This window comes from Microtus pennsylvanicus, chromosome 6 (genome assembly GCF_037038515.1).
Source record: "Microtus pennsylvanicus isolate mMicPen1 chromosome 6, mMicPen1.hap1, whole genome shotgun sequence".
Classification (NCBI taxonomy): Eukaryota; Metazoa; Chordata; class Mammalia; order Rodentia; family Cricetidae; genus Microtus; species Microtus pennsylvanicus.
This window is the reverse complement of record NC_134584.1, coordinates 89,856,359-89,874,597: the sequence shown is the minus strand read 5'-3', so window position 1 is coordinate 89,874,597 and position 18,239 is coordinate 89,856,359. Positions and strand designations below refer to the sequence as shown.

General features: G+C 48.1%; 1 protein-coding gene across 5 annotated transcripts in view; it reads left to right on the top strand.

The window, feature by feature from the left end:
• Window positions 1-18,239, top strand: part of Znf423 (zinc finger protein 423) — a 299,505-nt gene that overhangs the window by 183,431 nt on the left and 97,835 nt on the right. For all 5 annotated transcript variants that reach the window (XM_075976809.1, XM_075976812.1, XM_075976810.1 and 2 more), the window contains one exon: window positions 2,001-2,085. In XM_075976809.1, coding sequence (XP_075832924.1) covers window positions 2,001-2,085 — 85 coding nt within the window. The remainder of the gene's footprint in view (window positions 1-2,000; window positions 2,086-18,239) is intronic.

Below are 18,239 nucleotides of genomic sequence, written 5' to 3'. Positions count from 1 at the left end.
AGACTAGGTGTGATGGTGTATGTTTGTGATCCCAATACTAGGTGTGATGGTGTATGTTTGTGATCCCAATACTAGGTGTGATGGTGTATGTTTGTGATCCCAATACTAGGTGTGATGGTGTATGTTTGTGATCCCAATACTAGGTGTGATGGTGTATGTTTGTGATCCCAATACTAGGTGTGATGGTGTATGTTTGTGATCCCAATACTAGGGAGCTGGGGCAAAAGAACCATGAGTCTGAGGACAGCCTAGGCTATGGAGAGAGACTCCATATGAGGCTGAAAAAGTGGGAGGGGCAGATAAACAAAACAACAGAAAAGTTAAATAATTATAAGGCATTCCCCCCGCCAGGTTCCTAAGGCAGTGGAGCCCAGGATACACAAATCATTTCTAGCTCCTTACGTCTCTTCTGATCTAATACAGCACTTTACATATTGCTCAGCAGTTTTACTCATGCCCTGCTTGTGAGTCGGTGCTGACCCATAGGGTGGGCAGCACACATTCCTGCCCTCTGGGTGCTTGGGGAGCAGATGAATCACTGAGTCAGGACCCAATGGTAAGTTCTGGCCATCAGTTGGGGGGACCTGCTAGGCCCTGGACTCATCCTGGAGTGGGAACAGAAAGCTTCTCACAAACTGTGACATTGAGCTGAGTTCTCCAAGGTGTAAAGGCTGCCCCAGGAGAGAGCCTGCAGATGGAGCCCGGGTGGATCTGGGCACTGAGCTCCCTGGTGACTAATCCTGGCTTTGTAGCTCACAGTGGCTCCTGCAAGTCCTGCCACCTTTTCCAGTGGTGAGGCACCAACACCTCAGAAGCCACAGTGGTTTCTTAATATGGCTATACTGAGTCCTGTTATTGCCCATATCCTTTTAAAATGCTCCATAGCCACGCATGACAGGTACACCACTCTGTCCCTGTGGACAGCTACTCATGCTGAGCTGCGAACATGGAAACCTGCTAGTTTCTGGTTTTGGTGCCTTCACTTACCTCTGGAGACAGCTGGTAGTAGCCACTTGTGTTGTAAACCAGTTGTTGGCACTTGGCCTTGTCTACCCAGAGCAGATGACGAATTTCTGAGCCCTAAAATTGTTGGGAGCAGCACCCCCTGCTCAGCCACAGTGTTCTTAGGATGGGCCAGCGGATGAATAGGTTATGGTACAGATGGATGCTGTGTGGACAGATGGGTGGGTGGGGTGTGTGTGTGTGTGTGTGTGAGTGTGTGAGTGTGTGAGTGTATAGATGGACAAACAGAAAGTGGGTGGTATGAGTGTGGAAGCTGTAGATGTTATGAGTAGATATATAGATGGGAAGAAGAGAGCAGTGGATAAATGTGTTGGCATTACTTAGGGTGTGTGTGTGTGTCTCAGATACTTGAAAAAAGCAGTCTAAGGAGAGAAAAGCCCTATTTTGGCCTACAATCTCAGATCTTTCATTCCAGGGTTTCTTAACTTTGTACTTCCAGTTCCTATAGTGAGGCAGGACATGATGACGTCAGGAGCATGTGCCAGGCTGGCCCCTCCTTCCTCGCACTAGGCCTCACTTCTTACGACACAGTGCCATTATATATGACTCTGTCAAGGGATTACTTCCTCAGACAGGCCAGCTCTCAGGCCCCCAGCTCTTTCTCAGATCTCACCAGTTGGCAAACCACACCTCTCATGCAAGAGATGATACGGGGTTCAGCACACCCAAACTGGAATGGTGGGGGTCCTCGCAGACGGGTGGGTGGGTACATGGATTTGCCTTTATGAGCAGGGAAAACTCCCTTGGCTCTTGGGAAAGTTGACCTTGGCACACAGAAGAATTACCCCAGCTTCTGCAGAGGAGCAGCCCCTTGGAAGGTGGCCTGTGATCTGATGAGGCTAGAGTTGGAAGGAGGTAGGAAGAGGGTGGACTGAGATGCTTGGGAGAGGCCAGACCGTTCTGGGACATCTTGAGCCAAGCTATTGGGGACCTGGCTTTCTGTCTACCTGACTCCTCCTTCTCATTCTTTCATACAGAAAAAGACGTACCAGTGTATCAAGTGCCAGATGACCTTCGAGAACGAGAGAGAGATCCAGATCCACGTTGCCAACCACATGATCGGTAAGAGCATGCCCTCCGGCATGGAGCTTCTTGCTACGACTGTAACATGGATGGCTCCTCACCATTTCCCACTTGCTGGATGGTGGCCTTTGATACTGTGGCATTTCCGTGGGAGCAAGATGGCAGGGTGGGGAGCGCCCGCCCTGCCTACGCCTTGTTGTCACAGTGGCACTCACGCTGCAATCAAAATTTTGACAGCTGCTTCCATTTCCCTCCATTTCTGCGCCAAGTGCTTTCCGGTTGCCGAGCACTCAGGGGCAATTATGTTTCAATTCTGTGTGTCATGACATTGAATACATTTAACTGCTCATGTTTTCCCATGCCATGTGATGAGTTCCGCGGCATTCTGTCAAAAGAGAATGCTCACAAAGTTGGGCCCATTCCTAAGTGGTTTTGAACTTCGAAAAGTTCCTTTTTGTTTTTTTGAGACAGGGTTTCTCTGTGTACCCCCCAGCTGTCCTAGAACTTACTCTGTAGACCAGGCTGGGCTCAAACTCACAGAGATTTGCTTGTCTCTGCCTCCTGAGTGCTGGGATTAAAGGTGTGTGCTACCACCACCTGGCGAAAAATTCTCTTTTTAGAAGGGGAGTTTTCAAAATCCCACAGAGCTCACCCACAGCCCAGCATTCCCAGGGAGGCAGTGACTTTCTCCTGACCTTGAGTAGCTGGAGATGCCTGGTTCAGAAGGGAAGATGCTGCTGCTTTATAAATGTCCCCAGGGGTTGGAATGGCAGCGGCCAGTTTGCGGTGTGATGGGATGGCTCTTTTTGACACCCCAGCCTCAGAAAGGTCCTGGAATTTCAGTACCCTGGGTTTTTCTTTGACTTTTGATCACCTCCCAAATCCTGTGGTCTGAGCAGAGATATTGTTGTCAGCCAGAGCAGCCAGCCCCTGGCCCGTGTTTTGCTTCCTCCAGTATCTTTTCATTTGGGTCCTAACTAAACCCTTCATGGCACACTTTTAGAAACCTTACTCGCTTGTCTTTGAATCTGAGCACACCTCTATAGCCAGTGCCCAGATCAAGAAAGCCAGCTGTCCCCAGCACCCCAAACTAACTAACTCTTTTGACTCCATAGGTCCCCTGCTACCAGCAAAAGGCTGCTCCCGTCCTGCTGTCCCAAAGCACAGTTGGGTGTGTTTGATTTGTGTGTTCTATGAATGGATCCTCACCATTTGTACTCACAGTATCTGGATGCTCCCTCTCTCCCCATGCTTGCCTCTGTCTGAGGCCCAGTCTTCCCATTTTCTCTCTTCAGGGTGGACTGTTCTGTCATGGGAACATGGCTTTGTGTACTTGCTCCTTCCTGGCTGACTCTGGGGTTGTTTCACAGAGTGCATTGCTGTGACTAGGGTGCTGCACATGCCTGTTAGTGAATGTACACATGGGACCTTCATGAGGATGTGGGAATATATAGGTACCATATCCTGTAGATAATATAATGTGTCATATGCCTAAGGGGGGATACCAGAGCAGATGTGGAATTGCCAGGTCACAGGGTGTGTGATATTCTCCTTCAGTAGACGGTGGCACATCAGTTCTCAGAGTGGATGGATGCATGTTGCTCTAGCCCACGGTGTGAGGCCTCTGCCACAGTCCATATGTCATGTCAACATGAAGGGAACTGTCGCAAAGGCCCCCTTTAATGGAGATGGTACAAAATGAGAACGGTCCCTTGGTCCCCATCCTGCTTAGTGGGTTCCGGTGCCGAGTGTCCTCACTCACCCCTCATCTGATCAACTTCTGCCCGGGGTGGTGTGGAGTTTTTCTTCTGATGCAGAGAGCATGGTCACGTGTTTGGTGAACACATGGGCAGTGAATGGGTAGGAAGCACCAGGAAGGGAAGGTGGGCCCGGGGGTTCAGCCTGAAAGGGAGACTGGTGGGTTTTTAATGTCTTCTACCTGAAAGGCCCTGCAAAAGTGCAGGAAGGGAAACTATCCTGTCTGCAGGCTTTGAGACTCTTCCTCGGAAGAGCCGGGGGTTGCTGATGAAGATATCTGGAAATGTTTGCTTCTGTAGCAAGTGGCAATATGGCTCCTGTTTGTGAACATGGAGGGCAAGAGCTGGCTAGTTGGACCGTGGAGACTTCCAGGATGTTCCCCTCCCTTTTCTCTTCTACCTCTCTTTTGTCCGTGACTTGAAAAGCATTTGTCTTCAGGAGCAAGGCAAGAGGGCTGCTCAGCACCAGAGTATAGGACCTCAAAAGGAGGGTGTGATGGGCCTTCAGCTTTGTTTGAGAGCTGGTCCTCAATGGGTGGCATCTATCTGGTGGCTGGGCATGGCACCTCATCTACACCTGCTTGCATCACTGTGAGCTGGTCTGCTGCTAGGACATGGGGGAGCTATTAGTCTCCTGCAGCTCAGTGGAGGGTCTTAGGACCTGCGATTTTAGCCCCCTTAGCAGGGGGTATGATACTCATGCCCATGGCCCAGGTAGCGCCTCTTGCCCTCACCTCTCTGCCAGCTGCTGCCCTTTTCCTACCTCCTCACTCTGACCCATCAGAGAACATCAGTGGAGCAGGATGGTGAGAGCCATGTGGCCTCTAGGGGCCTGTGAGGGTGGAATGCCTACAGCCTTGCTCTCAGGACTTACAACATCCTGTTCAAGATGCTGTAGGGCACAGCTGTGCAGTGCAGACTTTGAGGAGGATGCAGTACTTATCCCCATCTTATAAACGGAAGGATCTAGCCTTGTAGAGAGAGAGAGGCCTTGCACACTCGCTTAAATGACTTGTTCAAGAGCTTACCGCTGCTGCACAGTAGAGCAGGTCAAACAACAGCCTGACTCTCTCCGTTGTGTTTATAGCCCTGGCCTGGCCTATAGTAAGAGGGACCATGGGTCCCTGTCTCTAGAGGAGACAGATTAGTGCTGGAGTTGATTCCGATGGCCCCAGTTCAGGGACCTACAGATCAGAAGGACCTGCCTGGGTCCTGAAAGATGAGGAGTTTTTTCTTTGGTGGGATTGTCTCTGAGAGGTGAGCTCAGCATAGGGAAAGGACCTTTGTTTCTGCCATTTGGCCATGAAGGTGTGGATCAGCCCTTCCGAGGACCATGTGGCAGCAGATCTCAGGGACAGGAGTAGCGTGGAAGAGCTGTGGGGCTCAGTCTGATGGCTCAGCACATGGCCATAGCATCATGGCAGTGAAGACAGGGATGCCATTTGTGGGCACAGTCACAAGGGGCTCTGAATACCGAATTAAGGGATATCAATTTGGACTTACATTCTAGGCTGGGTCCACTGCTCAACCTGATCCATCCTCTTGCCCGATGTTTTGTTTGGATTTTCTTGAAATTTTAGAAGAGGCAGCATCTGGATTCCTTCTCCGCACAGGCACAGCACATGGGAGCAAACAGCGGCTGTTCTCCATGGGCAAGAAGAGTAGGCAGGTGTCCTCCCAGGATCTGCAGGCTCACTGGGGTAGGCTGGGTGCTGCATGGGGCAGGATGGCTCATTTGTGTCCCCAGTCATCAGTCTGTGCATATAGGCTTGATCTAAAACACCAGGGAGCCATCGAAGGTTTTGGAGTGGCCTGTGACTTGGACAGAGCTGAGCATTTTAGGAGGATTGAGCAGAGTGCCGTGTTTGCAGGCAGAGAGCAGGGTGGGACGAGTACAAAATCCTATCCCTATACCCCAGGGGTTGGAGGCAAGCACTAGTGGACAGGATGACGTTTGGCCAGTCCTGTGAGCATATAAGCCCTGAGCAAGGAGCCGTGACGTAGGATTGGTTCTGCAGTCCTAATAAATCTGTTGGGCCCAGAGTCCTTAGGGACTCTTGCTAAATGGCCTGAGTCCGGAGTGGCTGCCCTGGAGCCGGCTTGAGTAACAGTTGCCCTCAGCCGAACCAAGGGGACTTGGGGGTGGAAATGGCAATGTTCAGCTTGGCAGCCTTCTAGTAAAATCGGGGCACGTAGGGGGCCGAGACAGGTCTCCTCTGGGGCCCCAGCTGCTGGAGAACTCCCCTGGGGCTGGTAAACTAGCCGTTTGGTAGCAGAGGGGTGCAAGCGCAGAGTGGCTTTACTGCCTGTATATGCTGGGCACTCGGGTGGCTGAGGATGCTTCTCCTTAGGGGCATTTTTCTAGTATCCCTCCCAGGGCTGCTGGGGCAGTGGGACTTTGGATCTGCTGGAGACAAGGATTTTGGGAAGCCTTTCAATACAGGGTCATCTTTGAAAGCCCATGCTACCACAGGGCTGGGTGCCTGCAATGGGCATATAAAGATCTTTGAGAAACCAATTGTCCTGGCAAGCTGGCTGCTTCTTGACTCTTTGGAGTCATCTTCTCTTTTGTTTCTTTGGGATGGAGCACTTGATACAGGCAGGATGAAGGCTCCGAGAACTTACTCTCAAGATAGGAAACTTGCTGTGACCTAAGGCGGTTACTAGGCCCTGGACCTCTGGATATCCTTACTCGGGGCCTCATAGACCCCTGGGGGAACCCCAAGGAAGTCAAGTTGGGAAGGGATAGTCCTTGAGGATTGTTTGTCCTCAGTGTCCTTGGACAATGATTATGGGCTCTCTGGAGGACAGCTAGGCAGGGCCAGGCTTTCCCCAGGGACATTAGTCATGTCCTGCTGGCCCCTGTCCCTGGGTGCCTATCAGGGGCTGGGCTAGAAATGGCTTCTGCTCGGGACTTAAGCATACCGTACTGTTGGCTTCCTAGCCATTCCCTAGGTATACAAATAGGTAATCCATCTGCAGGGGGTCTCTGTGTACTGTGTATGTATATGTGTGTGTGTGTGTGTGTGTGAAAGAGAGAGGGAGGGAGGGAGGGAGGGAGGGAGGGAGGGAGAGAGAGAGAGAGAGAGAGAGAGAGAGAGAGAGAGAGAGAGAGAGAATATGAATCTCTGGTTATGTATCTGAGTACCTGAAGACACCAGCCCACCCTTCTTGCTGCTCTCTGGAAGTCTGGGACCCCCTGTGGGCCCAGCCCACAGCATTTTGGAGGAGAGTCCTGGCTGGTCCAGGGGGAATAGTTTGGAGTGGAAACCAGTGAGATTTCTCTCGCACCAGGGAGATACGAAAGTCTCAAATCAAACCGAAGAGGTTAGCGTGGAAAGGAAAAGGAAAGGGCTCCCTGCCAGGCTCAGTAATGGCGCCTTTGATTCTGGTAACGCCAGACCTGAGCCTCTGTTCCCCTCAGTATGTGATAAAATGTCTGCTTCTCTGGAGACTGTATTTTGGGTTTTGGAATTGTTCTGCCACAGTAATAAGTCTGAACAGACAGCCAGTAAGCTATCACAGCTCGGGCAGAGAAGAGAGCAAGCAGGACTCAGTTTCCTTGGCTTCCTTTGGCTTCCCTGTTAGTGTGTTCTAGAAAGCTGTTGGTCAGCACTCTGACTCTTTCCAATGGTGTGACCCTCAGATTCTCACTTTCCTGGTATGTGTGTGTATGCATGTGTGCGCGTGTGTGTGCGTATGTGTGTGCATGTATGTATGTGTGTTGTTTTCAAGAAGAGGAAAGAGGTGTACAATTGGGATTTCCCCTATTAGTAACCTTGTAACATTACATCCAACAAACCTGGTTAAATCCTCTGGGCATGTTCTGAGGAACTGTTCGTTCATCTGGGCACCTGATACTTCAAGTTTACCATAATGTCACCAGCCTCAGGTATGGGCTGTGTTGGTCAATGCGAGTGTGCCAGGAAGGCTTCCTAGAGTTGGCAGTATCTAAGCAGAGTGTCCAAGGATGAGAAGAAAGGTGGCAGGGACATCGGGTGGAAAGAGAGGCTGAATTTGTCCAGGGTATAGTTGAAGAGAACCGTGAGGTAGGGGGAGAGGTGAGGGTGCTGAGTTTGGGCATAGGGAAGAAGTTAGGAGTGACTTAGAGGTCCGGGTGACCTGCTCCTGAATGACATATAGAGAAGAGTGTTGTTCTAGAACAGGAACTCTAGGGCTGACAAAATAGTTGGCAATGACCAGGTACGTCTGGTGAGACTTACCAAATGGCAGGCTTCGGTGTCTGTGTATGCTTACGCAGCAAACCCTGTGGTGTAACCCAGGGGTTCTGTTACTGTCCCCTTCCGTATATGAAATTGAGGAGTGTGTAGAATTGCAAGGTAGAGGTCTGAACTCAGGCCTGAGGACTAAGCTCCCTAGTCCTCTTCACAGTCTCCTCACACAGTTGATGTGCTTGAGCGCATGCGTGAGCTGGCTTGCCTGAGATGCTGGGTCCGAGTGTTGGCATCCGGCTGTGGATCCCTGTGCGGGGAGTTTAATAGGAAAGCTAGGTGCAAGAAGTGGATCTGAGCATCAGTCCAGACAGCAGAGGCATCTTCACAAAGTGTGAGGGGCACATGCCATTCAGGCAGACGGGAGGGTCTCCCTGGGAACAGTGCTGGTTCAGTGTGGCGAACCACAGAGAGGTAGCCTGGCCTTGGCAGCAGGTGTCACTGTGTTGTGGGTGCAAACGGGGCTGGGAGAGGCCCAGAGAAGAAGGAGCTGAGGGGCACAGTGTCCCCTGCACTCTCTGGGTCCCAAGCTAAGACAAGAGGATGAGAAGCAGGAACTGGGACATCTGAACGTCCCAGGAAGTGTTAGTCATTCTCAGAAGGTGAAATTGGAGGGTGTTAGCAGCCCAGAGAGGGAGAACCGGCAGGAAAGGGAAGTGGCAGGATGGATGCCAGGAGGCAGTAGCCACAAAGTTGTTACTGGATGATGGAGACAGGCTTGGTATCATCTTGCATGGACCAGCTCATGAAGTATGTCCATCCCTTCTTTCTCACACATCCCCATGGGCTTGGTAGCCTATAATGTTGAGCTGATTGAATGCCCTCTGTGGCCATCATACCGCTTGGTTCAATTTCCCTTGAATTCACTTCGTGCTGATACTTAGCGTGATAGAGAGAGCCATCAAGGATCCGGTGGCTAGTGGTCACTCAGAGCGTGGCTTCCTGAGTCCTGAGTACCCAGTTGGTATCAGAGCCTTATACTGATTTTGGACACCGGCTATGTCTCCCTTCTTCGTGGGCTTCTGAGGACTAGTGGGGGACACATGGCGGGTCCCTGAAGCAGTTCGGTTGCCTTAGTGATTGACCTTGTAGTGTTGTACCTGTGGGGGCGTCTTTCCAGTGATACCTTGGGACACAGAACTGGAGAGACAGGGAGTAGATCCCTAAGGATGAACGGTATGACTTTGTGAGCCTGGGCCCGGTGAGAACTTGGGGCACAGTGGGAGCTTTTCTAAGCAGGGTCCTTTAGGAAGTTAGCTCTTTGAGTCTGTTCTGCAGATTTTTTTACTAAATCTACATGTCAGTATCAAAAGTTTGCTCAGTGTGCAAAGCCGTGAATAGTCCAAAAAATGGAGCCTTACTAGATGCGGAGTGCAATAAAGGCCACGGTGGTGAGAGCAAGGCTTATGCAGGCAGAGGCTTGGGCTCATCTTAAGGTGATTAGCCAAGTCTGGGCATATGTGGGTAACAGACTTCAGGTGTGGCTGAATCTAGAGGCTCCCATGACCCCACCACAAGCCCGAAACCCTACCTCACCGATCTCAGCTCTGCTTTCCTTTACTGCCCTTCTTCCCAGGTAGTCTCTGTGGTGCAGGTGACAGCTCATTGCCCCAGCAGTGGGGCATGTACTTCTGCCCTGGCACCAAAGGAGAGCCTCTGGCCTCCGAAGGTCCTGAGCTACTCGTGTCTGATTGTTTGTTGTAGATGACATAATCTTCCTTTTCTGGAGTCATCATCTCCAGCAATGGAGCAAGCATTCTAGTAAGGCATCCGTTTCTGTGACAGCATACAGTAGGGTCAATGTGCAGCGGCTCTCGCACCCACCTGTCGGGGTCTCTTAGGCACATTAGGCTGGTTAAAGGAGATATAAGAGGCAGGGCACACTGCCTTGCACATAGAAGATACTGGGAGGCTACTGAGCCAGAGTAGCAGCAGGCCATCCTTCAGACCCTGAGCCATAATTCCCAAATCTTCTTGAGCACCAATGCCAGACTTCCCCGCAAGCTATGAGACAGTCGAAGAGAAGTATAGGGTGACTGAGCTGGGGGAACCCCACAACTCAGCTGTGGCGAGAACCACTGTGATCAACGTATCAGTTTGGATTAATTTGGGGGTATATTTCTGGGTTTTATTGATCAGTGTGTCTGTTCCTTTGTCAGTGACACTCTTGATTACTGCCACTATAGAGTAAATCTCTTTTTTGTTTGTTTGTTTTTGTTTTTCAAGACAGGCTTTCTCTGTGTAGCCCTGGAACCTGCTCTATAGACTGGCCTAGCCTTGAAATCAGAGATCTCCTTGCTCCTGCCTCCCAAGTGCTAGCATTAAGGACATGTATCACCATGCCTGGCTTAAATCTTAAAATTAATAGACTGATCCTCTCTTAAAAATCATTTTTTCAATATTATTCTAGATTCTCCAGTTTCTTTGCTTTTCAGATAAATCTTAGAATAACCTTGTTTATATACAAAGAAATTCTTACTGTAATTTAAAATGTATTTATTCTCTTGTTCGATTGTTTGTTTTGTTTTTGTTTTTTGAGACAGGGTTTCTCTGTCTTTGACTGTCCTGGAACTCACTGTGTAGACCAGGCTGGGCTCAAACTCACAGAGATCCTCCTGTCTCTGCCTTCCTGAGTGCTGGGATTAAAGGTGTACCACCACCTGACCTTATACTTTATTATTTATGTGTTTTTTGTGTGTAAATAAAAGCCACGTGTGTACGGGTGCCCACAGAGGTCAGAAGAGGGCATTGGAGCCCCTGGAGCTGGAGTTCTAGGCAGGGTTTGAGTGGCCTGATGTGGGTGCTGGGAACAACTTAAGCCTCCGAGAGAGACAGCATCTTGCCTGTTGTCTCTCAGCCCTCTTCTGTAGTTTCGATAAGAGTTGTGTTACATGTGTATGTTGATCTGGGGAGTGCTGTCTTCTGGGCTCTGCTCTGTTTCCCAGCCCATTAACACAGTGCTTCCCTTCATTTAGCTAGATCTTCTTTGATTTTTTTTTCAAAATATTTTTTTAGTTTTCACTGTATGATACCTGTGTGGGTTTAAATAGATTTATTTAAATGTTTATTGTTTTTGTTTTTAGCAATTATAAGTTGTATTTTTAATTTTGGTGTTTAAATATTTGTTATCCATATTGACAAATGTAATGGTTTATTTTATTTTGTTGTGTATTTTATATATCATATTGTGTATATTGTAGTGTATTGCATTATGTTTTTGAGATGGAGTCTTGATGTATATAGATAGCTCAGGCTGGTCTTGAACTCTTGATCCTTCTGCTTCCACTGTCTGAGTGCTAATATTACAGGCATATGACACTATACGTGGCAATGATGGTTCTTTGAGTGCAGTTTTGTTTTCCTTAGAATTTGCTCAACTAGCATAGCTATCTGATTTTTATTTTATGTTTTAGAGTTTGTGGGTTTTTCTTTTTTCTTTTTGAAATAACCAGTCATGTTGTCTATTGGGGAATTTTATTGGTCCTTATCTATATCTTTTTATTTCCTTTTCTTGTATTATTTCTTTGGCTTGCACTTGCAAGATGGTGTTGAGTAAGAGTGGTGGAATAGATACCCTTGTTTCCGGGAGAGCACAGTTCATTTTTATTTATTTTTTCTCTTTTTGGTTTTTCGAGACAGGGTTTCTCTGTGTAGCTTTAGAACCTGTTCTGGAACTCTCTCTGTATACCAGACTGACTTCGAACTCACAGAGATCCACCTGCCTCTGCATCCCAAGTGCTGGGATTAAAGTCATGCACCACCACTGCCCAGCTAAATCATGAATACTTTAGCTTCTTTGCTAGTATAGGACTATTCAAATCAGGCCATAATATGTGAGTTTTAGTAGTTTATTTTTCAAGAAGTTAGTTTGTTTCATCTAATTCTTAAATTTTCTGTATTGGCATTGTTCCCTTATCCTTTTGATGTCCATAAAGATAGCCTTACATTCATGCCTGATGCTGGTAATTTGTAAGCCTGTTCCCCTCCCCCACACCCCTTTATTTCTCAGTCTTGTTAGAGGTTTGTCAATTTTATTGATCTTTTCAAAGAACCAACTGTTTGTTAATTAATTTTCAATTTTGTGTTTTCTGTTGCCTGATTTCTGATCTCATCGGTGTTATTCCCTCTCTTCGGCTTGCTTAAGGCTTTACTGTTTTTCTAGGTTTTGGAACGGATGTTTGTTGATCTGGGACTTTTTATCTTTTTTGAGCTCTTGCTATCATCTTGGCATTGATTCTGCCATGCTTCTCAGATTCCTAACATGCTGTAGTTTTATTTTAATTAGTTTATCTATTTATTTGTATGTGTGTGTGGTTTATTTACACACCTGTGTGTATGCATGCAGAGGGCAGAGGTGGGTTTCTAGTGTCCTGTCTTGTCACTCCCTACTTTATTCTTTTGAGAGACACAGTCTCTTGTTGAAACTGGAGCCTGGCTAGTGGCCAGCAATCCCTGGCGGTCTTACTGCCTCCAACCCCCGTAACATTGGGAATACAGGCATACATACATATATCAGGAATACATACCTGACTTTTAAATGTGAGCACTAGTGATTTGAACTCAGGTCCTCATGCTCGCGTGGTAAGCAATCTTACCCACCCAGCTGTCTCTTAAACTCTAATTAGATACAATTTAAAAATTGCCTAAAATGTGCTCTTTAGTTCATGATTATATGGAAGTACATTATTCAATATACAAGTGTTTGGAGTTTATCTTTGCACTATTAATCTCTAGTTATATTCTATCGTGATTATGTGTATGACTCTCTCTCTCTCTCTTTCTCTCCCTTCCTCCCTCCCTCCCTCTCTCCCGGTTTCCCTCCTTACCTCTCTCCTTTCTTGCTTGCTTGCTTATGTAGCCCAGGTTTGCTTTGAACTCTTAATCCTTCAGAGGTCAATGTCAGGTATCTTCCATTGCTTTCCACTTTAGTTTTTTGAGTTAGTGTCTCTCACTGAGCTTATAGATTCAGCTAGGCCATATTGCCGGCACCAAACCCCAGAAATCTGAAGCCAGGGCCCTGTGCTTGGATGGTAGGCTCTTTACAACTGAACCCTCTCCCTAACTCCTGCGTGTTTTTAAGAATCATTACTGTAGGTATTAAATTATATGCATAGCATTTTCAGATACCGTTTGTGTTGTTTTACCAGTTTAGCTGAAATGCAGAAAACACTGCCTCCCCTGTTTATTCTAATCACCTTAGTTATTTATTCTCTGTATTTCTGGAATTACTGTCAGTGTTAATGTAACTTCTTGTTTTGTGTCCAGTCTCATTTAGAAGAAAAAAGTCACGTATGCTTCTTGCTGTCTCCCCAGCATCCCTCCCTTGTTAACCACCCATCTTTGGTCATTTCCTTTCTGCCTAGAGAACTTCCTTCAGTCATTCAGCGGACATCCGCCTCTGCGGACACATTTTCCTAGGTTCCTCTGTCAGGGGCTGTCTCCATTCGACTCTTACTGAATGGAGGTTCTAGGTTGACAGGTCCTTTGCTTCCAATATTTGGCAATGTGCCACTTCCTCCTCACCTCCATTGCTGCTAGTGAGACGTCTGCTGTCCTGAGCTGTTGTGTAGCTGTCCTGGGCAAGGCACACTTTGTCCCTAGCTAGATGGGTCTTGGTGTGGATTTCTTTGGGTTATTCTTTAGTGATGCACAGATGCTCTTGAGGTTTGAGTGTGCAATGTCCTGCTCAGGCTGATGTGTGTGACCACTTGGTCCCCAGTTGGTGGTGCTGTTTTACTCAGAACCTTGCTGGAGGAATGGGTTGCTGGGAGATGGGCCTTCAGGGTCCTAGCCCAGCCCTTGTTCCAGACTCTGTACTTATGGCTATCATCTCATTTTCTGCTGCCATGAACTCCACCCTGCTTTTCACCGCAGTGGCTCACAACCTCAAAGTCCATCCCTCCTCCCCTGAGGTGCCTCTGTCTTTCTGGAATTTGGATCACATGACACAGATTTTATAGTTGCAGCAATCTCTGTTATATCCATTACTCGGTGCTGTTTGTTTAGACTGGGTCATTCTTTTGGCAGCCATTCCGCCCTCTGTTTCATAGACTCCCTTCTCTGACTCCTACTGTTAAGTTCTCTCTCTCATTGACTTTTAATAGATTTCACTTTGTTTTTATTTTAAGCTTTCTAGTCAGTGCTTCTTGTTATTTGCATTTTGTGTGTGCAAAATATAGTGTACACGTTTATACGTGTGTGTGTGTGTGTGTGCTCACATGTGTGAAGGCCAGAGGTTGAGGTCAGATGTCTTCTGTCACTCTCCACTGTATTTTTCGAGACAGGGCCTTCCAGTGAGACCGGGACTCATTGATAGTTAGGCTGACTGGCCGGCAGGCTCCAGAAATCCTCCTGTCCCCTACTCCCACATCCAGCAATGGGGTTATAGACATTTGTCACTGCGCCTGCCTTTTTATGTGGCTGCCAGGGACCCAGAGTCAGGTTCTTATGCTGCAAACCCTTTAGCCACTAAGCCAGCTCCAGCTCTGCTTCGTTCCTCTTTGTATCTATGCCTGTGGTGAGACTTCCTGTTTTAAGGGTGTTCACAAAATATTTCTCCCTTCCCTTTCCTCCCTCCAAACCCTCCCATATACCACCCCTTTCTCTTTTTCAAATCCATTAACTGGTGTTACATGCATATATGTATACATACATATTTCTAAATATATAACCTACTTAGTCTATATAATCTTACTCATAAGCACGTTTTCAAAGGTAACCATTGGTACTTTTATAGTGGATTCTTTAAATTCTTGATCAGCTAGTTCTACCATGGCTATCATTTCAATGAAAGCATGTACTGATTATGTTTTTCATTCAATTTGAGATCTTCCTGGCTTGTTTTATTTATTTATTTATTTATTTACTTACTTACTTATTTATTTTGGTTGCTGTTGTTTTTTGTGGTGTTGGGTGGCGAATATAAGGGCTGGTGCATGCTGAGCTCGTGTTGCTCTGCCTCTGAGCACTGAAGGTGCATGGCTTTTGATTGAAATCTTTATGTTTTGGATTATCTGCTGAAACCCTGGCTCTTATTTAGACCTTATGTCTCACCCGAGTTTTTCTGTTGCACTGTAGGGAAGGGGAGGTCTGGATGCCATCTTTTGTTTGTTTGTTTTGAGACAAGGTTTCTCTATGTAACCCTGGCTGTTCTGGAACTCACTTTGTAGACCAGGTTGGCCTCATACTCAGAGATCCACCTGATTCTGCCTCCTGAGTGCTGGGATTAAAGACGTGCAACGCCACTGCTTAGCCGCAGGTACCATCTTATAGCCAGGCACGGTGGTAGCGTTAACAGCCTCCCAGCTAAGCCTCAACCGCTGTCTTGTAGTGGTGATAAAGCTCCTTCATCCTGCTTCCGGTGTCTTTAGGAGAGTGGGTGGAAGTCCCTCGCTATGGCTGGTTGCTTTCAGTAGGAGGAGCATCTTGGCCTCCTCCTGACCTCACTGTAACAGCGAGATGTAGAGCGTATTGATGCCTCATTAAACATTGCCAACAGAAACCCCTATATGTATATGTATATATATGTATATATTACAAAAAGTTTTAAAAACTTAGTGTATGTTTCTGAGTTCCCAGTCTCTCCAACTCTAAGCCTGAGGTATACAAGGCAAAAAGGAAGCTCAGCATCCTTGCCTTGTATCTTTATTTGGGTTCCAATGTCCAGTGGCCTCTGGTGGTCTCTCTTGTTTTCCTGATACAGTATCTAATTCTTAGCCCGAAGGTGTTCTGTCCATGGAAAGATCTAGAAGCTAAGCAGGCTGTCAGGAGTGTCAGCAGTGTCTCAGAAACATTGATTCCACAGCTACTCCTGGGCTAGCCTGGGTCAAAGGACTCATGAAGAATAGTGGCACCAAGACACAGGCAGGATAGCTTCCAGCCCCTCCCTCTCCTTCGTCCTCCACAGAGGTGGAGAAAGGTCTGCTGTGTAGACCCCTGGCCGCCGCCACTGTAAACCAGGCTCAGCAGTGCCCAGCATGAAGTGGGGGGTAGAGACCTTGCCTGTGCTTCCCATGTAGTCTTTCTCTTTCTCCCACCAACTGTCCTTCACATTCTGGTGTTATCCTGGGAGCTGAGGTGGACAGCTGCTGGGCTGAGCCAGATGCAAGGCAAATTCTCGCTGTTTGGGGGCTGGGCCTCAGGATCACTGAAGTAGGCGCTAGAGGGTGAGGAGAGCTCTCTAGGCCCTGGAGCTGAGGGTTGCAAGCTGCTGTGGGACTTGGAAAGAGGAATACTAGAATTTCATGGGCTACTTGGTTGTCTTGTCCCTTCACACAGGGACAGCTCTTGCACGGGCACTGTTTATTCAGCTGAGCATCCTCAGCCCCCTCTCTCATCCCCAGGGTATCATCCGAGGAACCTGCAGCTCCAGACAGCACTTGGGTAGGTACTGGAGTCAGGACACTTCGGAAACTGCTAGGCAAATGAGCAGGTGACAGATTGTTTTTCGAAGCATCAAATGCACTGTGAACATGAACATATTTCTGGACTTAGCAGTCAAATGTGTGAATTAATTACAGACCTGTTCCGAAGCAGTCTTGTTTGTACTTTCGCTGGACTGAAACAACCCTGTTCTCGGCCCATCTTTTCTAGGGAAAGGATTCTGCCCGCTGTGCCTTTGAAGTTTTGGGGACAGATAGAAATGCAAGAGACGGGCACAAAGTGGCTTCCAAGTCAAGACTGGGTTCTCATATGTTAGTTAGCATGCGCAGTAACAAACATCCATAGCTTCAGTGAACCAAAGTGAAGGGTCTTTACTGATAATTAAAGGATATGGAAATTGAGGTTCTCCGTCCAGTCAGCCTGATTTGTCATCTTACATGTCTGAAATTATGGCTTGATCATCACCCTACACAGGCTGAAGGGAGCAGAGAGGGACCCTTCACAGTATAGCATCCATAAAACCCCTTGAGTGAAGGCTGTCTTCTAATAAGGAGTACTTTTAATACCTGTTTAGCCAAGAAAGGGAGGGTAGTGTGGTAGGGCAGATCATTTGGGGCGATGTCTTGCCTCTCCTTCAGAGGTAGACCGTCCTTCTCTTGGCTGTGAGCAGACTCCCTCCCCATGGGACCCCACTGAATGAATGAATGAATGATCACTGCTCAGGGCCAGTCAGATGGCCTTTGGGTGGCTTGTGCCATCTCTGCCTGGAGACTTGGGAAACCTGTTTCTGGGACAGCAAGGCATTGCTCAACCAAAGCAGACAGGTAGCTAGGATATCTCTTGGTTTTCTTATGTCCTAGGGCCCTGTGGGCACACGTGCCAGGCAGTCATATAGGGCCAGTGTTTGATCTGGGACTTCGGTTACAGTACTTTAAACACTGTTGTCTTCCCGGACTCCGAGTTCCCTCCTGAACCCCAGCATGCAGGCCATCCCTTGATACTTGAGCCCTCAGCCCTCAGGCCCACGTTGCTGAAGAGTGAACCTGTACAGGAATGAACTTGGCGTTGCTCTGCTCCTGATGCCAGAGGACAGGGCTCTTCTGGAGCACGGTCGCTCTGGCTGAATTCATTGCAGCAGCAATGGGGGCTGTGCACGCGACTGAGGTACAGCCCTCCACACCACTCACAGCCCTCAATTTCCCTGAGCACCCTGTACTAGGGGTGGTGTGCTCATGGAGGCTGAAATCCCCCTTGGATCAATCTTCTCTTGCTTTTTGCATCAGGCAGTTTGGGGAGGTGTCATTAGAACATCTGCCCGCCTTTCGCCGTCTGGCGGCTACTGTGAAGCAGTGGCTGGGAACTGACGCCTGTCAGTCAACCCTAGGTTGAATATCTCCTACCTGTCGGCTGTTGCCTTGGCCTTGAGAATGTGTTTATTTAACAGGGAAAGGGACTAGATGCTGAGGGGTGAGTAAGCAGAAGCGCTCCTTGTTCACCTCACAGCTTTCCAGGGCTAAGGGAGGTTGATAGGCCTCACTTAGTGGAAATTACCATTTCACTTTCCTGATGGGTGGTCGAGGGTGTCCCCTCTCTATTTAAGAGTGGCTCTAGGCAGGGAAGCTTGGCTCTGTCTCCAGGAAGAGAGCTGGGTGTTCTTTGTGTTAGGAACAGTGTTTGCATGGTCTCTGTACTCCACCAAAGCCAAGGAAGTGAGAGCCAGATAAGGAAAAACACCTGCCCAGGGTCACACAGCTGACCGAATGCAGACCACCCTTGACACCACCAAGTTCTGTCTCCTCTTCTCTAGATGAACTGCTTCTTG